Raw genomic sequence first — 23,819 nt, forward strand, 5'->3', positions numbered from 1 at the left:
GAAGAGTCTGAAAAATTTGGAAGTCTGACAATTTTGCGAGCATCTAGAAGCTAGGAGCTTGCGGTCGACCCAAAAATCGTAAAAATCGCCCCGGTAGATCTCTCAAATTAGGCGTTACAACGGAAACATACCGCAACTCTCGGAAACTTAAGGTCGGAGGGGGGTGGATTTGGCTTTAAAAGCGTCTCAAGCGAAAGAGGCTGAAAAATTTGGAAGTCTGAAAATTTTGCGGACATCGGGACGTCAAGGGCTTTAACCAGAGTCAAGCATCGTCGAAATCGGTCCGGTAGAACTCCAGAAATAAGCGTTACAGTGAAACCCCCAACGATTTTATTTATATAGATTGAGTTTTAATGATCGGGTGGTTTAGATTCACGCAACAAGAATCATTAAATATCTTCGTAAGGAGTTGATTTCGGTAATTTTCGTTGTGCGCATCGTGTTTTACGTAAAATTTTGGTTAAAAAGCAGGTATCAGAATGCTGAAATTCGTACCTTGTCTAGTGGTCCATTATGTCATTCCTACCTGTCCTGTCGTTATACCTGACTTCGCAAGTAAGGATTAGACCTCGAGGGATTTCGGAAAAATTGCTTCATCCTCCGAATATGACTTGATACTTTCCATGGTGAACATGTAAAGATTCCGCTTGTTACGGGATAAATCTTAACCACACGTGTAGAACTTTCTTTTAATAGCTTGAAAAGCGCAACATAACTTTAAAACTCAAACCCTTTTTTTTTCGCGATCTCGTTGCTGTTCCTTCTCTCTGCCTCCATCCAGACCGGGGGCTTCAATTATTTACAGCCCGCTAATATTGAACAGGCATAAAGGTCTTTGTAGTTTCTCTCACAGAATATTCTCGCTGCTGTGACTGTAAGCTATAGTTCAACAGGAACCGCTGGGTTGTACCCCTCCGGTTTAAAAAAACCACGTAACTACATAATAAAACCCACGTAGGAATGCGGTTGATGCAGTTCGGGCCAGAGAGGTTACGATCGATGTCGACAGCATTGTGTTCAGGGCGGCTGAGGTTAGGGCTGCGGGGCGGGACGACTGGTGCAAAAAGAACGAATTCACATTGGCGTTTCCGTGGGAGTTAGGTTGTTCTTGCTCGGGGGAGCTGCGCGGCGCTGAATACCTAACCTGGAGCCCTTTGAGCGATAATTCGTCAAGGAAGGCGGCTGATGAATAGCGCACGACACACAGTTGTAGCAGCGTGATTTCTTTTCACGGCAAATAAATAATTTACATACGCGCGGAGGTCGGGCCTGGGAGCCCGGCAGCTCGGTATCGGGGGTTCGAGGCCCCCGCTGCAGCGCTCTTTGAACATCAAATGTGGATCCGCGCAAAGTGCGCTGCTGTCGATTCAACGCTTCTAAGACTCCCGGCTCGTTCACGCCGAGTGCTCCGTATGCTCGAGGTATCGTTCCTATACCGGAGGCGATATATTTTGATCGAGCTCCTCAATGCAAGAAGGATTTTCGTTCAACCTTTGAATCCTATTCAAAAATTTGCGAGAAATACAATACGTCATTTTCCCCAGACGGAGGGGCGTAGTGCCATTCCTGAATGGAGATGTTGCATGTCTGAGGGATTTGCAATTTCACTGTTGTTTCTTATGTAAAAGTTCGCGAGAAACACGATGATGCCACTGGTTTTCTCTGAAATCATCTCCCAAGCTCAAAAAATGCTCTCAAGTTGCGGCCAAAATGGAGGGGATATCCCGCCCTACCCTGAGAATTCACCTCTACATCAAAACAAACTCTCCATGCAAAGATAAGGAACAAATACATTGACAGGGCTGCCACTTCATTTGGGGACTCCGAAGCTGAAAACATGGCAATCCTGCTCCTTATCTTTGCATTGAGAGTTTGTTTTGATGTAGAGGTGGACTCTCAGGGTAGGGCGGGATATCCCCTCCATTTTGGCCTCACTTTGAGAGCTTTTTTTGAGCTTGGGAGATGATTTCAGAGAAAACCAGTGGCACCATCGTGTTTCTCGCAAACTTTTAAATAAGAATCAATGGTCAAATCGCAAATCCCTCACACATGCAACATCTCCATTGCAAAATTTACTTAAATAACTTACCCGTATACAAGTTAATGATTGCTCGATGGATGCCTCAATGAACGATGGAAAGCTAGAAGATTGTGAGAATGCGAGACCAGATGCGTCGATTTGTAACGTTCTAAATTCCCAATTACATTTTTGGTTGAAATTTGCAAATAACATGGAAAAAAAGTGTTGGGGCTTATCCTCTAATTTATGGCACTACCCCGGTTTGTTGGATGATATGGGCATTACCAATTGATTGCGGTAGGGCCGCGACACACGTTAGGGCGGTACCGTAACATTTGGGATAGTAAAATACTTTGTCAAGGTCCTACCACAATTCATCGGAAATGCCCATTTTCCAACACCTTCTATCCCTCTTGTTGCCATAAATAGATATAGAATATTAGTAACCTAGAACTCAAAGGTAAGTAACTCACATTACTAGGAAATCGATTCTATGGTTTTTTGGAGAGCTTCAATAACGATTCAGTGCGTGTGTAAAATATGAGAGTCCGTGAAAGCATCATTACTCATTAAAATTTCGGGTGAGCATAATCTTTATCCTCTTTCACGATTTTTCCCTAAGAATTGTGATTTGAAAAGTCTACCAAAACATTCCACATAACAGAGGGTAGAGCAGAACCTCCAAAACTCCGCAATCGAACTACGTGTTTTTGTGTTCGACTGTCGGGAAAGTTTCGTGCGGAGTCAAACTGCAGACATGCGTTAGACACGGAGTCTCCGGGGGGCTCGGTCGAACATGGAAAATCAGGCTACCACAAAGCGGAAAAACCGAGTAACTCGGGAGAGAACCCGGTGCATGAGCGCCGTTTCAGCCGCGCACGACATCCAAAGAGCCGGAAGCGTCGGCAAAGAAGGACAATAGTCAGGGTGGAACGAGAGGCGGCCATATTTCAGACCTCAACAAGTCAAACAACGCGGCGTGTCACGGACAGAGCCCATCACCAATTTATCGTGCGCGATCAAGTGGCTTCGATTAAGAGGCGTGCGCCGCGCCGCCGCATCTCCGCGTTACATCTTCAAGGAGCCCCCTTCCCCCCCCCCCCCAATCCGGAACGCAGGACCCCGCTTTTCAGTTCGCCGGCCTTGTGGCATAAGAACTTAACTGCACCTTGTCGTCCATATGACTCAATGCTCTTCGGGGCTCATCTAAAAATGTAGGTACGCCCTTATAGGTATCAGCCAAGCGACGATTTAGCCCCTCTTCTTTCAAGCTATCACTGACGCAATATCGACTACTGATTCAGTATACGAGATATAAGCAGTTAGAAATCGGATTTCTGCGAAATCTACCAGGTTTATTAGATTTACTAAGGCTTTCTTGGAAGCTAGTCGGTAACTGACGATGATCATTCTCACAATTAGGGGGCTAGAGAGCAATACCGCCTAACTAACAATATTGGCGAAAATGATTTGGCAACTTTGCAGCCTCTGCAGTATGGGACATAATATAAGTTAGTCATTGAATTTATAGCCATTCAGCATATGTATGTATAGTATGTGAACATAAATATGTATTTTCTCTTCGTCTTGTAAAACTGTCATTTTGCAGATAGGCAGTATTCTTCCTAACCCAGAGATAATTGAAAAAAATTGATTAGCTTTGTTGATAATTGGTTTGAGGTAAGGTAACTGAAGATGAACGTTTTCGAAGATCCGAGAAAAAGTTATTAACATTGTTGGTAAATGGTTTGAAGTGCACTGAAAAACAAAGCAGCTTGGATCAAGCGTAATGATTCTTAAATTTGCCGCCAAGAATTTTTTTTTCTTGCTTTAAGCCGACTTTTTCTTGTTACAAGAAAAATAATGCTTGGGTTAAGCAAGAAAGTAGCTTATATCATCCAGAAAAATTCTTGATTTAAGAAGAAATACTTCTTGGCGGCAAATTTAAGATTCTTTTTTTTCCAGTGTGAGACAGCATCACGAGTCTTCGACAGAGCGTCACCCACACGAAGAATTAGTGAGAGTCCGAAATTACCGGGAGACGAAAACAACCAAGAAAAATCGGTAATTTTACCGGTTACATTTCTTGCATGGATTTGTCAAAAGTTTAGAACGCTTTCAATCCAAGCTGGATTCTTTTTCAACCAAATTCAATCACCTCAAGACAAGCTGTTCGTTGGAGCTTTTGACGGGACCAAGCGTCTCCGGATCTCGAGTTGGTTTACGTGATGTACAAGAGCGGTGTGTGATTTCGGACGGACAGGGTGGGAGGAGGGGCGGCTAGAAGAATCAACCCCCTCCCGTCTCCTCCTTTCGTAAGGTGTAAAAGTGAGTTAACGAGACGTGGCGGTCAGAAACTTGACGTGTTCTGGGTCGATCGTTAGCTCGCCAAGTGGAAAACCGCGCTCAGGTAAGACCGTCTAAAAATGGACCGTTTCATTGTTTTTGATTCTTCATCTCCACCCCTATCTCCGCCCCCTTTCAGGTCCACGTCGAGGAGGGAGGGGGTGTCCATGGCGCCGGCTTTTCCAGTGTTGCTCTGTCCACATGCGGTATGCGGAATTTGCTCCTTTGAAAAAACCGTGTTTTCCTGCACCAGCTGCCAGGTCTTCCTTCCCTTATTCCTTTCCTTCATTTTTCCGCCTTCATCCTGTACTTCCTTTCAGGTCGAGTTTCATGTAACTTTAACTTTAAGCTTACGTACAGTCCATGAGAACGAACTCGAGAAACATTTCGGTTACGACAAACGTAAGAACGGTTACACGGACCAAAGGGACCGTCCCCTAAATTACGTAACGCCTTTGGGGGGGGGGGGGGAGAGGTCACTGTTACATTATTTTGTTTCTACGTGTTACAAGATTGGGCCTACCTACTTCACGAAAGTGTTAAAAGGGGAAAGTGGGTGTCAAAAAAGCCGAAAAAGTGCATTACGTAAATTAGGGACGGCCCCAAACGGTATTGGCCGTTCGTGAAATACATAACGCTAGTTATCAGATTTTCATGCCCGCTCCCTCCCTCCACTGATAGACTTCGTGACGCAGGTCTCTATACCTCACTAAATAAGTACGTATAGCTCCCTTTGATACTCCCACAGCTCCCCGCCGCCTTGAGTTAAAAAATCATAAAAAGCATCAGTCTTCCATCATAGATTCTCAGTACTTAATGGCGTTTATAAATATAATTAGGGAAAAATGGGGGAAGGCAAATTTTTGAAAGAGAAGTTTGAATTACCCGGACCTTTAATTGTACCCTATCATTGCTTCCTCTGGAACATTGGTATAGGTTTAAAAGAGAAAAAATGTGACGTAAATATTACGTTCAGGGGAAAAATTTTATCGAGGGAAAGATTGTGATGGCTTACGATTCATAGAAGCGGTAAAGCTTGAGGCGGCTCCCTGCCGTGATACGGAAAAACACCGTATAAGTCCCCGAGAGTTGCCAAATTTATCATAATGAAACAAAAATTTTGTGGGAAACTTGTAAATATTTTTCCTCATGTTATTTGGAGACTTGTGTTTGTGATTCAATCTAAGGTATCTGAAATTCTTGAAAAAAATATTCGTAACTTTCCTCAAAACAAATTATTCCTTATCAGGAGCAATTTGGCAACATTCGGATTTTCATACGGCGTTTTTCTTTGGCACAGCAACGCGGCGGGGGTCGACACGGTTCTGGCGGCGCGGCGCACACGGGGAGAGCCAAGGGAAAAAGGTAGGATATTAAATTTTTGACTAAAACGGCTAGTTTTGATGCTCCTTTTGTCATGTTATAAATTTAAAGGGGTGTTCCTTGAAGAAAAATGTACACCAAAACCCATGGTTTAGTATCCACTTCTCGTATTGATGAGAATATAAGCTTCAGAAGTTTCTAAATCGTGTCCTACTTTTTCCATTGATTTGGTCCATTGCGCGGCGCAGCGTGTGGCCCCATCGCGGCACTTCGCTTCCACGCGCGCTCCACCTTTCTGTCATTTGCTATTTGTTTTAGTCTCCGCTCCCACCTCGCACTGCCGCGCGCCATTAATTTCCTATCGATCCGAACCAGTGCCGCCCACCGTGAGGCTCCCTCGGAAAAGTCGGCATCCGAAAAGAATGTTTGGATTCCGAAACAGAGTAGCTTGGTAGGTCATGACAACCTGGAATTTGAGGTTAAGTCTGGGAGGAGCATCGCGAAAAACATGGAAAAAAAGAGAAAATCAGGATATAAATGCAGGGAAATTCATCCGTCATGATCTCAAAAATATTGAAATTTCAGGGGAAGGGAATTTGAGGTAAAGTCGAGGAGGAGCGTCGCGTAAAAATGGGAAAATGGAGAAAATCAGGATAACAATTCGGGGAGACCCATCCATCATGATCTGTAAAATATCGAAATTTCAAGGTAAGGGGTCGTCAGGCGGTCAACATCAAAAAGAAAACTTTGACGATCAATTCTTTACTTCAGCTTCGAATGGAAAATATCGATATCCGATGATTCGCGCGCTCCGCCATTGAGGCTATACTAGAAGACGGCGACTATAGAGCTAAAGGTGCGTTTTTATTCACTGAAAAAAACTGTTCAAAACATTTTTCTCAAGTAGATTAAGGACCTTTTGGATTTAAGAAATAAATTATTACGAAGAAACGCTTTTCTGGGTGTGAGACATTTTTCTTTCCTTCGGAATGTATTTCTTTCCTCTCCTCTCACACCAACTTTTAATTCAAATTAACTTCTTCTTACTTCAAAGAAATTGAATTTGCGACCCATGACACAATCATCCTTTGAATCAGCAGCATGAGAACCCCATTTAAAACTTTTTAAAAAAAAAAAAAAAAAAAAAAAAGTTACAAAAGGAAATGCAGTAAAAAAATCCTTTCAAAAATAAACAAATGTCTTACAATTAGCCATTGTAACCTTTCCGTGAAATCAAGGGGAAATTATTTTCAATTTGAAAAATGTTGTAAAACCATAATTTTCAGTGTCTGGAAACAGCCGCGCGAGTGGTAGTATAAGACGGAAAAACGTGGCGATTACTTCGGTCAACCCGAGTGGAGACATCGTTGTCAGTGTGATGAAAAAAACACGAGAAAGGGGAAAATTTGGATTCGAATCCCCGAATTACACCCTTGATCTAGCACCGCTCGGTAGCCATACGTAAAATATAGCTGAGTCGCGGTCAGCTCACGCCAATTTCCCGCTCAAGAAATAGCTTGCCTGGATTTCCCAGAAACTGCAGTGTGAGCCATAAATGGAGCCGTTTTCTTCAAAGCAACTAATCACGCCGATACCGATTATTTGTACTCCGTTGAGCGGAAACCCTCGCTCTCCAACACCGTCGTGCTCAGCAAGAACCCCGCAAAAGCATCCGAATGTCTCCCAATAAAATGTTCATTTGTGGGTTAAATTATTGATGCTTTTCCTTCGGATTCCTTTTTATTTACTTGATTAAACTGCGAGGAATATTGATCAAGATGCGGGTCTCACTGAAAGAAAAATCTCGGTGTATTTACTAAGGAAAGGGTAAAATTACCGAGAATTCAGGGTTCTATTTGATCCCAGTTTTTTCCTGGTAAAAATACCATTCATGGAATTGGTAATCTCTGTAAAATTATTGAATTTTCTTGGTAATTTTACTAGACCTGGGTAAAAACGCCTATATTTTTTATCGACTGTGGTAGAATTACCGAGATAAAATGGCAAAGTTACCGGGAATTGATTACCAATAAAAGTGGTATTCTAACTTGAAAAAAAACAGTAAAAATACCGGTATTTAGGTAAGCTTAGCAGTCTGTCTTGGTAAAATTACCCATAATTGGTAGAGGTAAGATGGTAGAGGTACCAACGGACCTTGGTAAAAACGCCGAGAATTTTTTTTCAGTGCTCCTGGAAATTCGTTTGTAATTACGGGAATGTAATGAAGATTTCGGATACAAAATGCATGCTGCACAGGAAACTAGTTTCGTAACTATTCCAACCTTCATTAGCGCCTACACTTACGACATACCTTCAAAAATATTGTAGGACTTAAGATTTTTGATAAAATAGATAACCTTCAGTTGAGTGACTATCTACCGACATTTTAATTCAAATTTAATTCCTAGTACATATAGACGGTAAAACTACCAGATCACGTATCTCGTTTGGGATGTTTGAAAATCTCCGCTCACATTTCATTTTTTATTCAAGGAGACCAGATCATTAACGGTCCCTGAAACGTCTGAAGAATTTTCTCTGCATGGAGGGGAAAAAAGCACAGAAACTTTCAAGAAATGACGTTGATCAGCTTTAATTAAAAAATTAAGTATGACAGTACTGCGACAGTGTTTCATACCCGTAAATATGACAACCGCAATAAAAGCGCTTCAGCTCACCTATTGCATGTTGCTTACACTTAGGAGAACACACGGCGGGGAAGGAACACTGCTTATTGAGAATCCTGCTAGAACGGTTGTAATTGGTGTTTTAATTTAGGCAGACTATGGTTCTTTATGTGAGCATGAAATTCATATTCTTTGTAACCAACACGAAATAGAAACGTCTACATCTTGGTTGGGAGCTCATTTCAGTAAGTAAACAGCGCAGATGGTGTTCTACAAGAAATTTTTACGAAGAACCATGTATTAGAATGCTTAAGTTCCTACCGTAGCTAGTGGTCTATTCAAGTAATTATTTACTAGACTGAAAAGTAATCAAATTTCAAACTGTTCAACCAGGGACTGGTCCAGGAAAATGGCCAAATCTTAATTAAGTTGTCCTCATCGTGAAGTAGGTCCTTTTTCTGCCAAGCATCATGACAGCCTTTTATTCTGTTTTTAGGAACAATGCAGGAACGCCTCAAAATTGTAGAGGACCAAAACAGAGATATTTTGTCAAAAACTAACTCAATTTTAGAAATTTTGACCCCAAATCCAGCACATCCACCAGGAGCACCTCCTGAATCTATAACCACTACCCCAAAAAGAATTCTCGATCCAAAAAATGTGGACATAACTTTGCTGGGAAACCTGCCTCTCTCAACGAATCGTCAAATAAAGACTCTTAATCAACAATTGAAAGAGTCTATTCAAGTAGTTACGACGTGGAGATCCAGCTCCAAGATGTAGTGAAGGCTGTTATATTAATAGGCTGTTCGTTTATAGTAGCTGCATTATACTTAAATCATTTTGTATAAAAAAAAGTTCAGAAATTACGTTTCTATATGAAACTTCACGCGTTCGTCGTTAAGTAAGAACTACAAGCTGGGTAGCACAACCTAAAATGATGGATTCACAAGAATCAAAACACAGTAGCAGCGCTTGAAAATAGACTGATGTTTTACATCGACGCTATAAAATATAAAAATGACGATGCACGCTTCGCACACACAAATTGGATCGGGATTACGAGCCAACTGCCCGAGGAAAGAAATTATCACGCTGTTCTGTATCCAGTCAAAGGTGCATTTTTTATTAGAGGTCGGAGCCATTTCCATGACGATTCAGTTTGAAAATTATTTCAATACACGCTGTAATCATATCCCATTCACCGCGTCTATACTCGAGTAATTACTCTGTTGTGGCATTCATCTCCGGTTCATGATATCGCCGACCGTATTGCGTCGCCTAAAAATTATAAATAATAGGGGTGGCTCTTTTTTAATTGCACCGTTGGCTCGCGTGAACCAAAGTTGACCTCAGCTTCCCTGAAATCAGATATTGATGGACGAACGGAAAATTGAGCTACTGAAGGGCAGGCCGCCGCCGCACAAAGGATCGAGTCAATCAGAGACGTCGGACATGAAATTTTGGACTAAAACTGAAAATTTTGGTGTTTAATTCGTCACATTATAAATTTAAAGGGCACTACTGAAAGAAAAATTCACGAGGAAACTGATGGAGCCACTTTTGGAACGACAAAGTTTTGTATAAACGGAAATGTGGGCGTTCAAAGTTTCCGAATTTTGTGCGACCTCTCCTTATGACTCGATCTAATGTGCGCCGGAGTATCAAAGCGGTGATGATTGTTTTTCCCCCTATCTCACCCAGTAATTTTCGTCTTTTTACGTGGTCAACAATAGAATTTTAATGCAAGATGAAAACGAGTACCCTGCAAGGATGAATCTCGCCTTGATTTGGATATTCCCCTTTCTGGAGTAATTATATCCCTCACAGTAGTTTTTAGATTGGACGACTGTAGAAGAAAATGGAAGTAAGTATCACAATATGCCATCGTAAAAATATTGGTGGGCACAATAAACGTTTATAAAGAATTCCACTCCGAAGTAAAGCATTAAAGATTTTGTCGCATGGTATGTGCAGATGTTCCCGATATCACGCCCGCCGGAATGGACGTTCACATAATTTCAACGCGCATGCTTAACAATGGTATTATTTTGAACTTTAAAACACATTTCGTGTATATGTATGAGGAACAGGGCCAGTTTTGGACTCATTTTAGGGAGGTTCAGACTAATTTTCATGTTTGTACACTCTCCTACGAACGAATTTCCCCTCCCTCCGAGATGTAGCTGAACCACCCTCCTTGATATACGGTAAAAAAAATTGTTTCGGTTTTCTTTTCCTCCGGAGAGAGTTCGCTACGACTGTTTTAAATTAATGCTTCTGTCATGTCTGTGCGATGAATTATGTTTTTTTGCTTTTTACTTCTTTACGGCGGAAGGACTATTGGACGAAACGATTCATACCAGCCTTAAAAGCCCCCCAAAAAGGAAGGATGAGCATGATCATGAGGAAGAAGCACAAATTCCTCGACCACTTCCACCACCATCGCTACCGCACGATGTACCCGCACCCATGTCCCCTCAGTAGAGGGTAAATTGACGTCCACCTCCACGTGCACAGGCTTGAACCCTCCTTGTAATCTACTTGTTTTATTCAGTTTGCCTTGTTCCAAACTTCTGTATAATCTGCTTATTTAGCTCAACTTAGATTATTAGTTTATTAAGCTTTGATATAGTTTCTTGTAATATCTGCTTCTTTAGCTTTGCTTTAACTTCTTGCAAAGGAAGAGAATACATAGAGAAGTACCCTGAGGGCCTCAAGGTACATTGGAGCTCGGAGACTTTAAGAAAATTATAGACATGTACTTTGGCAACCCTCTGAACTTAAGTTCAAAGTAAGGGAGGAAAAACTGAAGGTGGGATTGTGCCTTATAGAAAATTAAAAGAGTTGTATGTATAGACGCTGATACGTTTCTCTTAAGAAATGACTTTCCGTATTTCATGTGAAATTCCGTGGATGAGTCATTCTCGAAGGGCTCCTATTCGTGTGGCGAGAGGGAAGAGGTAATCTTACGCCAGGAGTCTGTCCGACCTATCTGAAGACAGGGATCGCCCCTCAGTTTTAACTTTCCGTTTATTCGTCTGAGTCCCTGGGTTGACTTGCCTTTAAATTCTGGCCTTGTACTCCCGGCAAAGTTGAATAGCCGTGTCGTTACTCGTGCTGCGGGTAGATCCGACGTTGTCAAATTAATTAGAAATTGTTTTTTCGCCGATATAACCCCGAGAATTAATATATGAAATAGGGCATTTATCCCCCAACGATAAAAAATTGCATACATATATAGAGATCAATGAAGTCAGTGAATTGTTGGGTAATCGATAAAGCCCTTAGAAAAATCAATGAACGAATTAAAAACGATGAAGTTATCGAATTAATTAAAAACGCACCATGATTTGACCGGAAAAAAGGTTTGAATGATTGTTCCTCTCTAAAACTCGATGTTAGGGACAAATTTTTACTAGGCTTTGCACGTTAAAAATATTTTCTTAGACTTTGAATTTTTGAAAAAAGAAAATTTACGACTATTTGATTCAAAACTGTACTAACTTTAATGAGGCGTGTCAGTAAAATTCGGTCCAAGGGGCCGTCCCGGCATTTACGACCCCTTCCCCCTCGCCCACCCTCTGTAACGCTTCTGTGACGTAGGTCCTTATCCTTTAAAATCAGAACGGCGTAACGCTGTCCTCGAACCTTCTCCCCTCTAGAGTGTTACGGACGCCCCAAATCATTGCACAGTACCCAGCAAAAAAGAAAGCTCATCTTTCTCTGCGACAGAATAGGACCCTCCATCTGCGAGGCAATGTTTAAATCTACAAGTGTCCTCTTCAACAACCTCCTGCGGACTGATTATTGAAATTGATGGACAAAGCTATAGACAAAGAAGACATAGGGAGTACGGAGCGATTCTATATTTGTTGAAACGGGTGGTTCCTGTCGACAAAGGGAGAAAATGATAGACTAACTGTCGGGTTTCTCGTGAGTTGCCGTTGATTAGTCTATTACCAACCTCCTTTGTCCATTGCAACCACCCGCTTACATGAATAGGATCTCTCCATACCTCTTTTGTCTCCTTTGTCTATCAATTTCAATGATCGGCCCGCTGCGGGCCGATTATTGAAATTGATAGACAAAGCTACAGACAAAGGAGACAAAAGAGATATGGAGAGATTCTATTGGTGGAAGCGAGTGGTTGCAATGGACAAAGGAGGTAGGTAATAGACTAAGTAACGGCAACCCACGAGAGACCCGACAGTTAGTCTATCGTTTTCTCCCTTTGTCTGGAGGAACAACCCCTTTCAACCAATAGGATCGCTCCAAACTCCCTATGTCTTCTTTGTCTGTGGCTTTGTCTATCAATTTCAATAATCAGTCCGCTGGGCATGATAATCGAATTTTCCCGGTGAGAAGGCGCGAGAATCAGACATAGACGACGGTCGATTAAATTCCGTCGGAAAAGGTGGCAACCGGGCGGGAGCGGCTAGTTGTCGGCCGACCCGGGAGCTGGGACCCGGCCGCCGCCGCTTGGCCGCTACAAACAAACAATTAGCCAAAGTTTATACGGGACTTGGATAATTTTCCGGCTCACGGAGTTAGTTCAGCGCGCGCGGTTCGCGGGTTGAATGAGCGCTTTATGCAGGAATTTCAGGAGCCGCCCCCGCGCAGCATCGCCCCCCCCCCCCCCCCCGGCGTCGTGATTATCATAATCACCCGCGTTGACGCATCGAGCCGAAGCGGCCATGCAGAAGCGGAGCGCAGGCCTGGAAACGGAGCCTCTTCCTCGTCCGAGTTGCCGAACCTTGCCAATTTGCATATTTCGAACCGGGATCTGCCGCGCTAGGGAGAAACGCCGTATCCGCATTCGAATGTGGCCAAACTTCTCCTCTACAAATATTCATCAACGCCAAAAATTAAGAATATTTATCCTTGAAATTATCAGACTGGTCGGATCAAATTACGATCGAGATCCTCAAGAAAATCGAGCTAGAGTTACAAACGCTGGAAAAAAGCACATTAGATCTAGAGTACAGACTCTTAAAAACATCGACAAGAAAAAGTACTCTTGATTCAATCGGATTTAAGCTTAAATCAAGAGCCAATCCTCTTAATTTGAGCGGATTTCCTTTTGATTTAAGCAAAAATCAATTTTAATCAAGAGTATTCTTTCTTGTCAATGCTTTCAAGAGTCTGGGCTCAAGATTCAGTGTGTTTTTTTTTTTTTTTTTTTTCAGTGTTCTCTACAAATATTTATCAACGCAAAAAAGTATGAATATTTATCCTTGAAATTATCAGACTGGTCAGATCAAATCACGATCGAGATCCTCAAGAAAATCGAACCAGATTTACAAACACTGGAAAAAAAACACATTGGATCTAGAGTCCAGACTCTTAAAAACGTCGACAAGAAAAAATACTCTTGATTCAATCAGATTTAAGCTTGAATCAACAACCAATCCTCTTAATTTGAGCAGATTTCCTTTTGATTTAAGCTTAAATCTGATTGAATCAAGAGTCCTTTTTCTTGTCAATGTTTTCAAGAGTCTGGACTCTAGATCTAATGTGTTTTTTTTTTTCCGGTGTATTCGTATTTCTTGTGATGAACAATATGTTCAAAAGAATTCCGGACAGTCTAACCGACGCTTATTATTCCTCTAGTTGAATCTGCACAACTCATTTCATCATCCATTCCAAAGATGCGTAGTGAACCGCAGTAGAGTTAGGTTAGATTGGGTCACGCAACTAAACTAACCGCCGAGTAAGGCGTGAGTATCATTCTTAATTGAAGGCGCGCCGATCTTGAACCGTGCGGATCATCTCAGGCCTCCTTTTAACTGAGGATTCTGATACATTTCACATGTTTGGTAGGAAGGCTGGAAATTCTTACGAATTCTCAACGTGTGTTTTTTTTCCAGTGAACAAATTTCCTTAAAATTCGTGATCAATCAAGGGAAATTAGGCAACGCTTGACGGATCATACGACGTTCGTACTCAACGCGGTAGAGATGCGCTGATTCTCGGCCCGATGTGGCAAGCCCCTTTCTAATTCGACCCCCATCCCCGCCAATTTAATCATCATACCGTCAATTTTCCCGCACCGAATTCATGCCCAAAGGAGTCCCGTCTAAGTGGTTCCGTTGGAATTCTCAAGTTGTTTCGGGTGAAATAATACGATCGCTGGTTTGGAAGCTAGTCCGGCGATTTACAATGGAAGCTGATTTAATTTTTGCTCCTGAGGTAACGCTGAAAAACGTCGCATTATTTGTAAAAGAAAGAAACTCGTTTTTTCTGCGCATTCTCGTTGCATCAAGAGGACAACTTTTCATTCAATTATTTATTCCTTTTTCGCAGCTATTAAATACCTCTGAAGAGCTAGAGCCACGGTTAGTACACCAGTCCCTCAAACACCCACCCCAGAGACACCACGTGTTTCGACCAAGCGAACACGCACTGAGAAAAAAGAAACAGTACTTATTACCAATTAGAAATGTTGAAAGAAAATGAGGTGTTAGATACCCGGATATGATAAGTTTGGCACAACGGTAGTTCGGATGGTATCAGGCGAAGTTGAATTTTACCATTCAAGAATAGTTCACAAACTTAATGTGCTGTCCACCCATCCTTGGTTCAACTGCCTTGTAAACTTTGTGAACTGTTATGGACAAGGATGAGACAGATGGGCATTACTAAGAGAACATATTTCAAAAGTTCTCGCAAATCATTAGTCTCCGGAACGCCACGAACAAATTGTTAAAAAAATAAGAAAAAAATCAGTAAAACCCATTGTGTGTCAATAACTGCCAGAGGAAAAAAGTCCCTGAAAATTTCTGACTTAAAATAAATGAAATATACCTTGTAAAACTAGCAACTGTTGTAACTGTTGTTCGCGACTCACCGACGGTGGAAGTACTCAATGTGATGCTTTAACTTCCGTTTCGTTTTATTACGTTCTTCGATTTTGTAATCACCTGATGATGGCTGATGAAGCCGAAATGGCCATCGTATCAAAAGTTTTAAGTTGGCAATCGAAATTTCACATCGGACGAAAAAGGAAAAGTGAGTACAGTGCTGTAAATGCCCCTTGATAAACGTTGCTCTTAAAATGACTAAGGGAAGATGCTCATAAACCTGATAAAATTACTTTAAAATTAACTGAAATCTTACGTTGTAACCTAGTTTCTACTTTCAAGTTTCACTGGGTCGATTTTCCTCTCATTATCGTATACTTGAGCTTTTTAATTTGCGTTGCTCAATTAGAGTTTCCAATGCTTGAACCTAGTTGTTCAGATGCCAGTTAATCTGCATTCAATTTCACGTTGTTCCTTTCAGTACGAATACGTCCAACCAACCCAACAGTTGCCAACCCCTCGGCACAAAGTGTTAAGGGGAGCACCGAAAAAGCCCGAAAGTTCGTATTTCAATTTCCACACTGGCCGATCCTGGGTTTCCCTTGAGAGGTACAAAGGGGGATACAAATAAAATACAATACCTACTCTCACACAGAGTGAACACCGAGAGGAAAAAAAGTAGAGTAGAATCAAAAATGGCATCGATAATACGTCGATGCGATTCTCAGTTCGAAACGACCCTCCAAAATTGACGCGAAAGGGGGCCGCGGGAGGGAGGGGGGGCGGAAGCACAGCGGCCAGCCGGCGAGCCGCTCAGGAACCAATCCTAGCGGCGGGGCATTAATATGAGCACCACGTCGCAAACAAACTGACTGAAATAAAAATATATGGCTGCAAGTTGAAAAAAGTTTCGGGGGATGCTCGACTAGTCAGAGCTATATTGTGAGAGGTGGATCTAGGACCCCCCCCCCCTCCTCCCGTACCCAACCGAGACTCCGCGCCGGAGATTCAAAAAAGTTTGTCCAAGTTCCTGCTTTATTATTAATACATCATCGTATGGGCTAAGTTTCACCGCTGATCTAAGTTTAATAAACATTACATGCCCGGTTATGTGTTTATATTCCGGGGGTAGTTTCTCCGGCGCGGCTCCGCGCACCTACGGGGGAGAGAAGCTTCAGCCGCCCCTCCGCTCGCTGCCGTGATTACCACCTTTCCACCCCCGCCCTCCCCGGCGGTCGTTTCTTCCCTGTTGCTTAATAACCTTTAGCACCATCCGCGCGCCGGGCGGAATAATTTGAAACTATGAGCTATGAGTGCCATCGCACGACTATATGATTAATCTGGCCGTGTCTACCTACCGTTTTCATTTTACAACTTTTTCCGCCGGCGCGCGGCGTTTTCCTGCGTTTAATTGGGAGTTATGGGCGCCTCGTATCTTGTTCCGTAATAGTCCCGTGTCATTTCTCACACGGAATATTTAGTCCCGTTGATGGTTGTGTATCGTTGTTCTGCGGAGTCTATATTCGAGGCACGGGAGGATTTGTAACTTTGTAAATGTAACAAAAAATAGAGAATGTGCAAGCTGATTGTTGAAATTGAGAGACAAAGAAGACATAGGTAATATGAAGCGATCGTATTGGTTGAAATGGGTGGTTCTTATAGCCTAAGGAGGTATGATGGACTATCTACACGCACTAGAAAAAAAAAAATATTGGACCTAGAAACCAGACTCTTACGAACATCGACAAGAAAAAATACTCTTGATTCGATCGGATTTTTGCTTAAATCAAGAAGCAAGCCTCTTAATATGAGCGGATTTCCTTTTGATCTAAGCAAAAATCTAATTGAATCAAGAGTCCTTTTTCTTGTCAATGTTTTCAAAAGTCTGGACTCTAGATCAAATGTGTTATTTTTCCAGTGAGATCTTTCGTGGGTTGCCATCAGTTAGTCTAATACCTACCTTCTTTGTCCATCACAACCACCGCTATCACAAATAGGATCCCTCCATATCCCTTTTGACTCCTTTTTCTATCACTTTGTCCACAAATTCCAACAATCAGCCTGCTAAGGGGTCCGTAGTTGCTTATGACTTTCATTTTCGTTCCGTTAAAGGTATTCATGAATGTTTCTTTCCAAGTAAACCAAAAAACCGACCAAGCGCAAGTGCTTTTCAGGGTTATCTTACCATTTCGAAATCCCTGTGACCTTATGAATTCCCTCGAAATTCTCAAGGCATACATAATTTATAGAGTAATCCCTAAAATACGTGGGCACAATAATTCGGGTTTCTAGGCGTTCTTTGCCGAGCAAAATTTTCCAAAATAAAATGATTTCAATGTCGTCATAATTCTGTTCATTAGTCCCCGTTGATCATGCTCCCCCAGGGTGGAACTATGCCCGGAAGAGTGGTTAGGGGGCAATCGTCCCTAAATTTTAGTCGAAGAAATATTTGAGGGTCTCATTCTGCATTTTGCCAGATATCGCGCAGGGCCTCTCGACGACTTTTCGGACATCCCCTTTCATCAGAAGAGGTACCCTAATAATATCGATAGAGGGAGGTCCGTTATCGGAAAATTTGAAGTCAATGCGCCCTTCTGCACATATAGTCATATGTCTTATTTCAAGTGATAATCCTCAAAATAAGAATTTGAGATGTTTTGTACAAAAAATACCTCAAAAATTGAGCAACTTATATGCACCATATTCCACCAACTACAGGGCAAAATCACGCAATAAAAAATAGATCTGGAGTGAGAGCATTTCCGCTCCTTGGGAATTCTTAGCCAAAACCTTTCGGAAAACTTCGACAGAAAAACACACACGCTTTGAGGAACCTTTGCAACATTCCCAATAACTCATAGAAACTTCCCAGTTTCCATTTCCAACATTTGACATTCCCGGGAAGCTTACACCGAGAAAAAAGATTGGTAGAATTTACAGTGTTCCATTTTCAAGTTCCACAAGATCAATTGTAGTTCAAGATATAAGCCTAGTTAGCAAATCGAATATCTACCAAGATGTCATTGAGACTACTAAAAAGTGAGTTTGAAAACGTACATAAGCAAATAACTCCTGTTACTCAAATATATTAAGACTGTGAGGTAATTACATCAGAGGCTCCCAAGTTCTTTCGGAAAACTTACATTATCAAATTATACCGGAGGATGGCCAATTGAAAAAAGAATTTTTTGAGGGATTAGTCTACCTCCTCAAATGTAGTGAGCCTGTACCATTCATAACACTCTCTATTGCTGCAGCACAACTAGAACCTAAAGATTCCCAATTCTGGACTAGGCTGCAAGCTGTTTTATTGGCTGTCATTATTATTAGCTGTCAAATGTGAGAATATCCATTATCAAAGAGTCAGGCTTCGCCGTTGGTGTCGGCTGGAGCATCTTCACTTTGAATCGATTATCGTACCCCAATAATCGATTCTTCACCATAGCCTCAAACGTAAGAATATCGATAATCGAAGAGTCAGGCTTCGCCGTTGGTATCGGCTGAGGCATCTTCACTTTGAATCGATTATCGTACCTCAATAATCGATTCACCATAGCCTCAAATGTGAGAATATCGATAATCGAAGAGTCAGGCCTCGCTGTTGGTGTCGGCCGAAGCGTCTTCACTTTGAATAACAAAGATGCTTGGTAGCTGGAAGACTCCCTTTAAAAGCTTTTCCGGGGAAAGCGGCCTAAAAGAGAGAAGCAGAGAGAGGAAGCTCAGTGGCGTGGCGCGCTTTTCGATATATCGATTGATACGCCACTCAAACCTATGAAAAAAGATCGATTATCAGAGTAATACCTTAGTAATCGATTCTTTACCATAGCTTCAATCGGCGAGATATCGATAATCGATCATTCACGCCGCGCCACCGAGGAAGCTGCGAAGGGAGGACTCACCTTGTTGCCGTTAATGTACCAGTCGATTATCGGCGGCGGGTTGGAGGGGAGGGCCGTGCAGTTTCCGGTCACGTACTCGTCAGACTTGTAGGGGGAGGCGAGGCCCTCGATCCGGGGATCTCCCGTTGGGTACACTGAAATCAAAGCCAAAGCCCCGGGTCTTAGTCAAAGGCTCACGCACCCACGTCCCGGACAAAATACATATGACATTCACAAAATAACCTCCCCGTCGGCGTCGCGTCGGGCTGGAGCGCTGCAATTTTCACGACGATTTCACCGGTAAAAAACGAGCTGCAGCCCGCGCCAACACGTCATTCGGACGTATTGCTGCCAAACGGAACTACAGGGTTATTCAAAAGTCACGCACCACTGGCCACGAGGGGGGTGGCCATTTGAAATTTTTGAGTTGCCCCCCGCCCCATCATGGGGATCAAAAACTGGAAAGTACCTAAAAAAATTTCCTCCTCGATATGAGGGAAAACGTCTTAAACCGCAAGTCAATATCACAGTTAGAGCTAAAGTTATGGCCAGTGGTGCGTGACTTTTGAATAACCCTGTATGTGTATTAAGACGTGAGCCCTGCACTGAAAAAAAAAATCTCGGTGTATTTACTAAGAAAAGGGTAAAATTACCAAGAATTCAGGGTTCTATTTGATCCCAGTTTTTTCATGGTAAAATTACCATTCATGGAATTGGTAATTTTACCGGGAAACCTCGCTAAAATTATTGAATTTTTTCGGTAATTTTACTGGACCTTGGTAAAAACGCCAATTTTTTTTATCGACTGTGGTAGAATTACCGAGATAAAGGTGTACGAGATACCGAGGTGTACCTTCAGCTCGGGAAGCGCGATCAACAGGGTGATCCAAAAGTCCCGCACCGTCCGATGGTTTTGCCCCATTGCCGGGAGATCCATGTAGAGAGTTGAGGGGATTCAATGAACCACTAGACAAGGTTTGAAGCAGAGGAAAACGTCAAATTTTTTCTCTTCAAAATGTTACATAGAGAACAATTCACACGACGGTAAGTTTAGAAAACAACTCCTGAACGAGATGTTGTCAAGTGTTTCAAACACAGATCAAATGGAAGTTCGATAACACAGATGGTGTCATTTATTAAATTGTTGCAATTTAATCAATGTTGTTACAAAACACGTATATCTTCATCACGAGTTGATTTTCAGACTTCCGATCGTAAAATTTGATTTCCTTCTGGGATTTTGATGAGAAAACACGCAGTGTTGTGCTTTAATTCATATATTGTCTAGAGGCCCAAAGTCGTTTACTTTGACAAGGAGGCATTCTCAAAATTTCTATTCTCTACATAAAATTCAAAAGTTACACGGGCGATGCCAGGTGTTGATAGTGCGAGACTTTTACATCATCGTGCATGGCAGAGAATTCGTATACTTCGACTGCAATTTGCAATAAGGAATGTTTGCAGATAGAATTGCAAAAACTACTCGCACAAGAATACAAGAAACTATTTCAAAAATTACTCGTACATGAGTACAAAAAATTTGATGAAAAAAAAAAAAAAAAAAGAATACGAAGAAAAGGCAAATGCACTCAAGAAAGAGTATGAAATCAACATGCGGAAGTTTATGTAAGTTTTTCAAATTTTCTTTGTAGAATAATTTACGGACTTTTTCTCATTAAATTATCACCTATTATTTAGTATTGATCAATCTTTACTTGACCTCACTTTCAGCCACTGTAAATATTTCTTAGTGTTCCATACTTAGTGTTCCCACGTCCCCAGCCCCACCCTCCCCCCCTTAGTAACGCCAGCGCGAAAAGCTCAAGTGGAGCCTCTCTGAATGACGTTTTGTACCCCGGGCCAAAGTTACAGACCAACATCTGGACGGTGTTAACAAATTTCCGATTGCATGCGGTAGGGATTTCATGTGATATCCGTCAAATGTATTCGGAGAGTTTCATTCATCCTGATGATCAGTGTTACCAATTGGCTCTGCGGCGAACGGAAAAGAACAAACCTGTGCAAATTTTGGTAATGAACCGTGTGTCTCCGGTTTATTTTCTGTTATTATGGATTGCCGCAACCAGCCTCATCAGAACCCCACTTCCGGTTACCCCCCTTAGCTCGAACCCTCCCCCCCCCGCTTTCTCCCTGGCCCCTCGTGTCATCATTCTCCCTAGTCTATCACTTTATTTTTCAAAATTCCCGCTCTTTGTGTTCCGTTCATGTAAGACCTCAGAGAGACATTCGGTGTCTGCGCCATGTTTTGTCTGCGCCTGCATGACGTATCTCGATCTCTTCCGTGTACTATCCATCCCACCTACCTACACCCCGTTGATTCTCCGTTTATCTGTTGACAGTCCATTGGCTAGTATGGCGGTTAGGAGGGCAGACATTTGCAGGCGTTTTGTCGGCTTGGCGCGGCCATCGTTCTGGTCGAGAGAAACGAAGAAACAAGTTGCTATCGTAGGTGAGAACATCAATCTTCTTGTTCTAATGATAGTTTTGACACCTGTATCAAGCGACGTTTTGGTACTCGAACCAGCTAAAGGCAAAAGTGCAGCCCAAATTTTTAGCTCAAATCAATTGCAAACATAGAGTGCAAATTTGAAGAACAGCATTCTTTTCATTCATGCCGTCAATGGGTGTGATACCACTTCAGCATTTCGTGGCAAGGACTTTGAAAGGCACATTCACTTAACTGTTAGAAAAACGAGGGCGAATTCTCTCATGTGCTGAGAAATTTGATGAAACCGACTGCACTCAAGGTGAACTTTGTCAAGCTGGTGAGCAATTTGTTGTTTTGCTGTACAACGCTAACGAATCAATTACTGGTTAGAACAAATGTAGACTTTAATGTTTTAATCAATTAACCACTGCCCCGTCTGATTTCAATCAATCGGACTATTTATGCTACACAGTGACAAAAAAAATACAGTTAATACGATTACCACGGTAGTACAGCACGGCGATGTTACCGTGTTCACCGTAATATTACTGTGCGCACAAAAATGCTACCACGAGCATGGTTACGCTGCTATGCTGACAAAATCCACGGTTCTACCTATGAGGAATCCCGTTTGACATTCCCACTGTGGTAACCGTGGAATAACACTGGTTTTTTCCCCGTGTAAAAGAATGATTCATTACTCAATTTTGATTGGAGGCCACGTGAATGACGTCTAAATCGTGCATTAGAAGTGATGAAAAGACACTTCGTGAAGCAAAACAAAAATCCACGGCTCTACCTATGAGGAGTCCCGTGTGATATTCCTACTGTGGTAACCGTGGAATAACACTGTTTTTTTTCCGTGTAAAAGAATGATTTATTACTCAATTTTGATCGGGGACACGTGAATGATGTCAAAATCGTGCGTTAGAAGTGATGAAAAGACACTTCGTGAAGCAAAACAAAAATCCACGGCTCTACCTATGAGGAATCCCGTGTGACATTCCTACTGTGGTAACCGTGGAATAACACTGTTTTTTTTTTTCCGTGTAAAAGAATGATTTATCACTCAATTTTGATCGGAGGCCACGTGAATGATGTCAAAATCGTGCATTAGAAGTGATGAAAAGACACTTCGTGAAGCAAAACAAAAAGAAACTTCCTCGAGGAGGTACCTTTCCCGCAAGGTCTACGGTGAGGCGGAAAGGTAAAAGTTGTTTAAACCGACCCAAAGGCCAGAGCAAACCGTACGAGAAAAAGGGGCGACAGGTTTAAAGAGGCTGATTCGAGGATGACCCATTTCTTGGCGGATCCTCGGAGCCTCTCCGGCGAGGGCGAGGCTGAAGAGGTCCCGGGCGGTCGAGAGAGTGTTTCAAAGGTAAATAAAGGTGTCGGAGCGGGGCGCTTAGCGCCCTAATTTGATACAGTCAAATTTGCGGCCCGAAATGACTTTTATTGAAAAAGATAGCGGTTGGTCTGGAAACTCGATCTCGCTGGGTTCGAGGGCGCGGCGGGGGGGGGGGCGAATTGCATCAAGTGTGACGGAAGTAATAACTGAATAAAAGGGGCGATCCGATTCGCGGTTCGTTCGCGCGCTCCGTGTCGCAGCCACCGCGGCGCGCGGTCGACCCGCGACGCGCGAATCGGTGAAACTTTCCCAACTTTTACAAGTGCTTCCGCCCTGTCCGTGTCGGGCTCCCGAGCTTTAGACGTTCCGATTCCGATCCGCATCCGGGCCCACCCGCGTTGCCACTTCGTGCATGATAATTCGGCAAAAATGGGTTTTTGACAGCTGATAAACGCAAAACTGCCGTGATCGCGAAGAGAGCCGTAACTGCAAAAATGAAGTTTTGAGAAAACGGGCTCAGAGGCTTCTGACAAGAACATTTTATTGAAAGAAGCCTCCGTTCTTTGTCAAATTGCCACTAATCGTCCGGAAGACTCCCAGAAATCGCATGGATGATTAAAAATCGACTGATTTTATTTCCATAACATAAAAAGGGTATTTTTCATTTTCATGCTAGGTTATTGTTAGGCAAGACAGCCGTAAGTGCTATCTTCTGCATGCTTTTATGGTTGCGTTCTGGACACACAACAAACACATTTTCAGGTTATAAATTGGCAGAAGAGGGCGGCACTTTACTGGAAAGCACTGTTCTCATTGGCTCTCATGCATCTACGGCTGTCTTGAAAACAAACTGTGTCATTTTCTGTGCACTTACGTCTGACTCTCGGTCAATAGGTCCCGGGTTCGAATCCCAGTGGTGGCATCTAATTTTCACGGAATTGACGAGTAGATCTGCTTGAACAGATTCTCCTCGGCCCTAATCCCTGAAAATTGGAAAAGCCTGGAGCATGGAGATCCCACGATGT

At 42.5% G+C, this 23,819-nt stretch overlaps 1 protein-coding gene across 4 annotated transcripts in view; it reads right to left on the bottom strand.

The window, feature by feature from the left end:
• LOC109030076 (uncharacterized) overlaps window positions 1–23,819 on the bottom strand; it is a 337,729-nt gene that overhangs the window by 38,644 nt on the left and 275,266 nt on the right. For all 4 annotated transcript variants that reach the window (XR_011899124.1, XM_019040843.2, XM_072295969.1 and 1 more), the window contains one exon: window positions 19,019–19,152. Coding sequence is in view for 3 of the 4 variants with exons in the window: in XM_019040843.2 (XP_018896388.1) it covers window positions 19,019–19,152 (134 nt within the window). In the remaining variant the exon portion in view is untranslated. The remainder of the gene's footprint in view (window positions 1–19,018; window positions 19,153–23,819) is intronic.

This window comes from Bemisia tabaci, chromosome 2 (genome assembly GCF_918797505.1).
Source record: "Bemisia tabaci chromosome 2, PGI_BMITA_v3".
NCBI classification, from domain to species: domain Eukaryota; kingdom Metazoa; phylum Arthropoda; class Insecta; order Hemiptera; family Aleyrodidae; genus Bemisia; species Bemisia tabaci.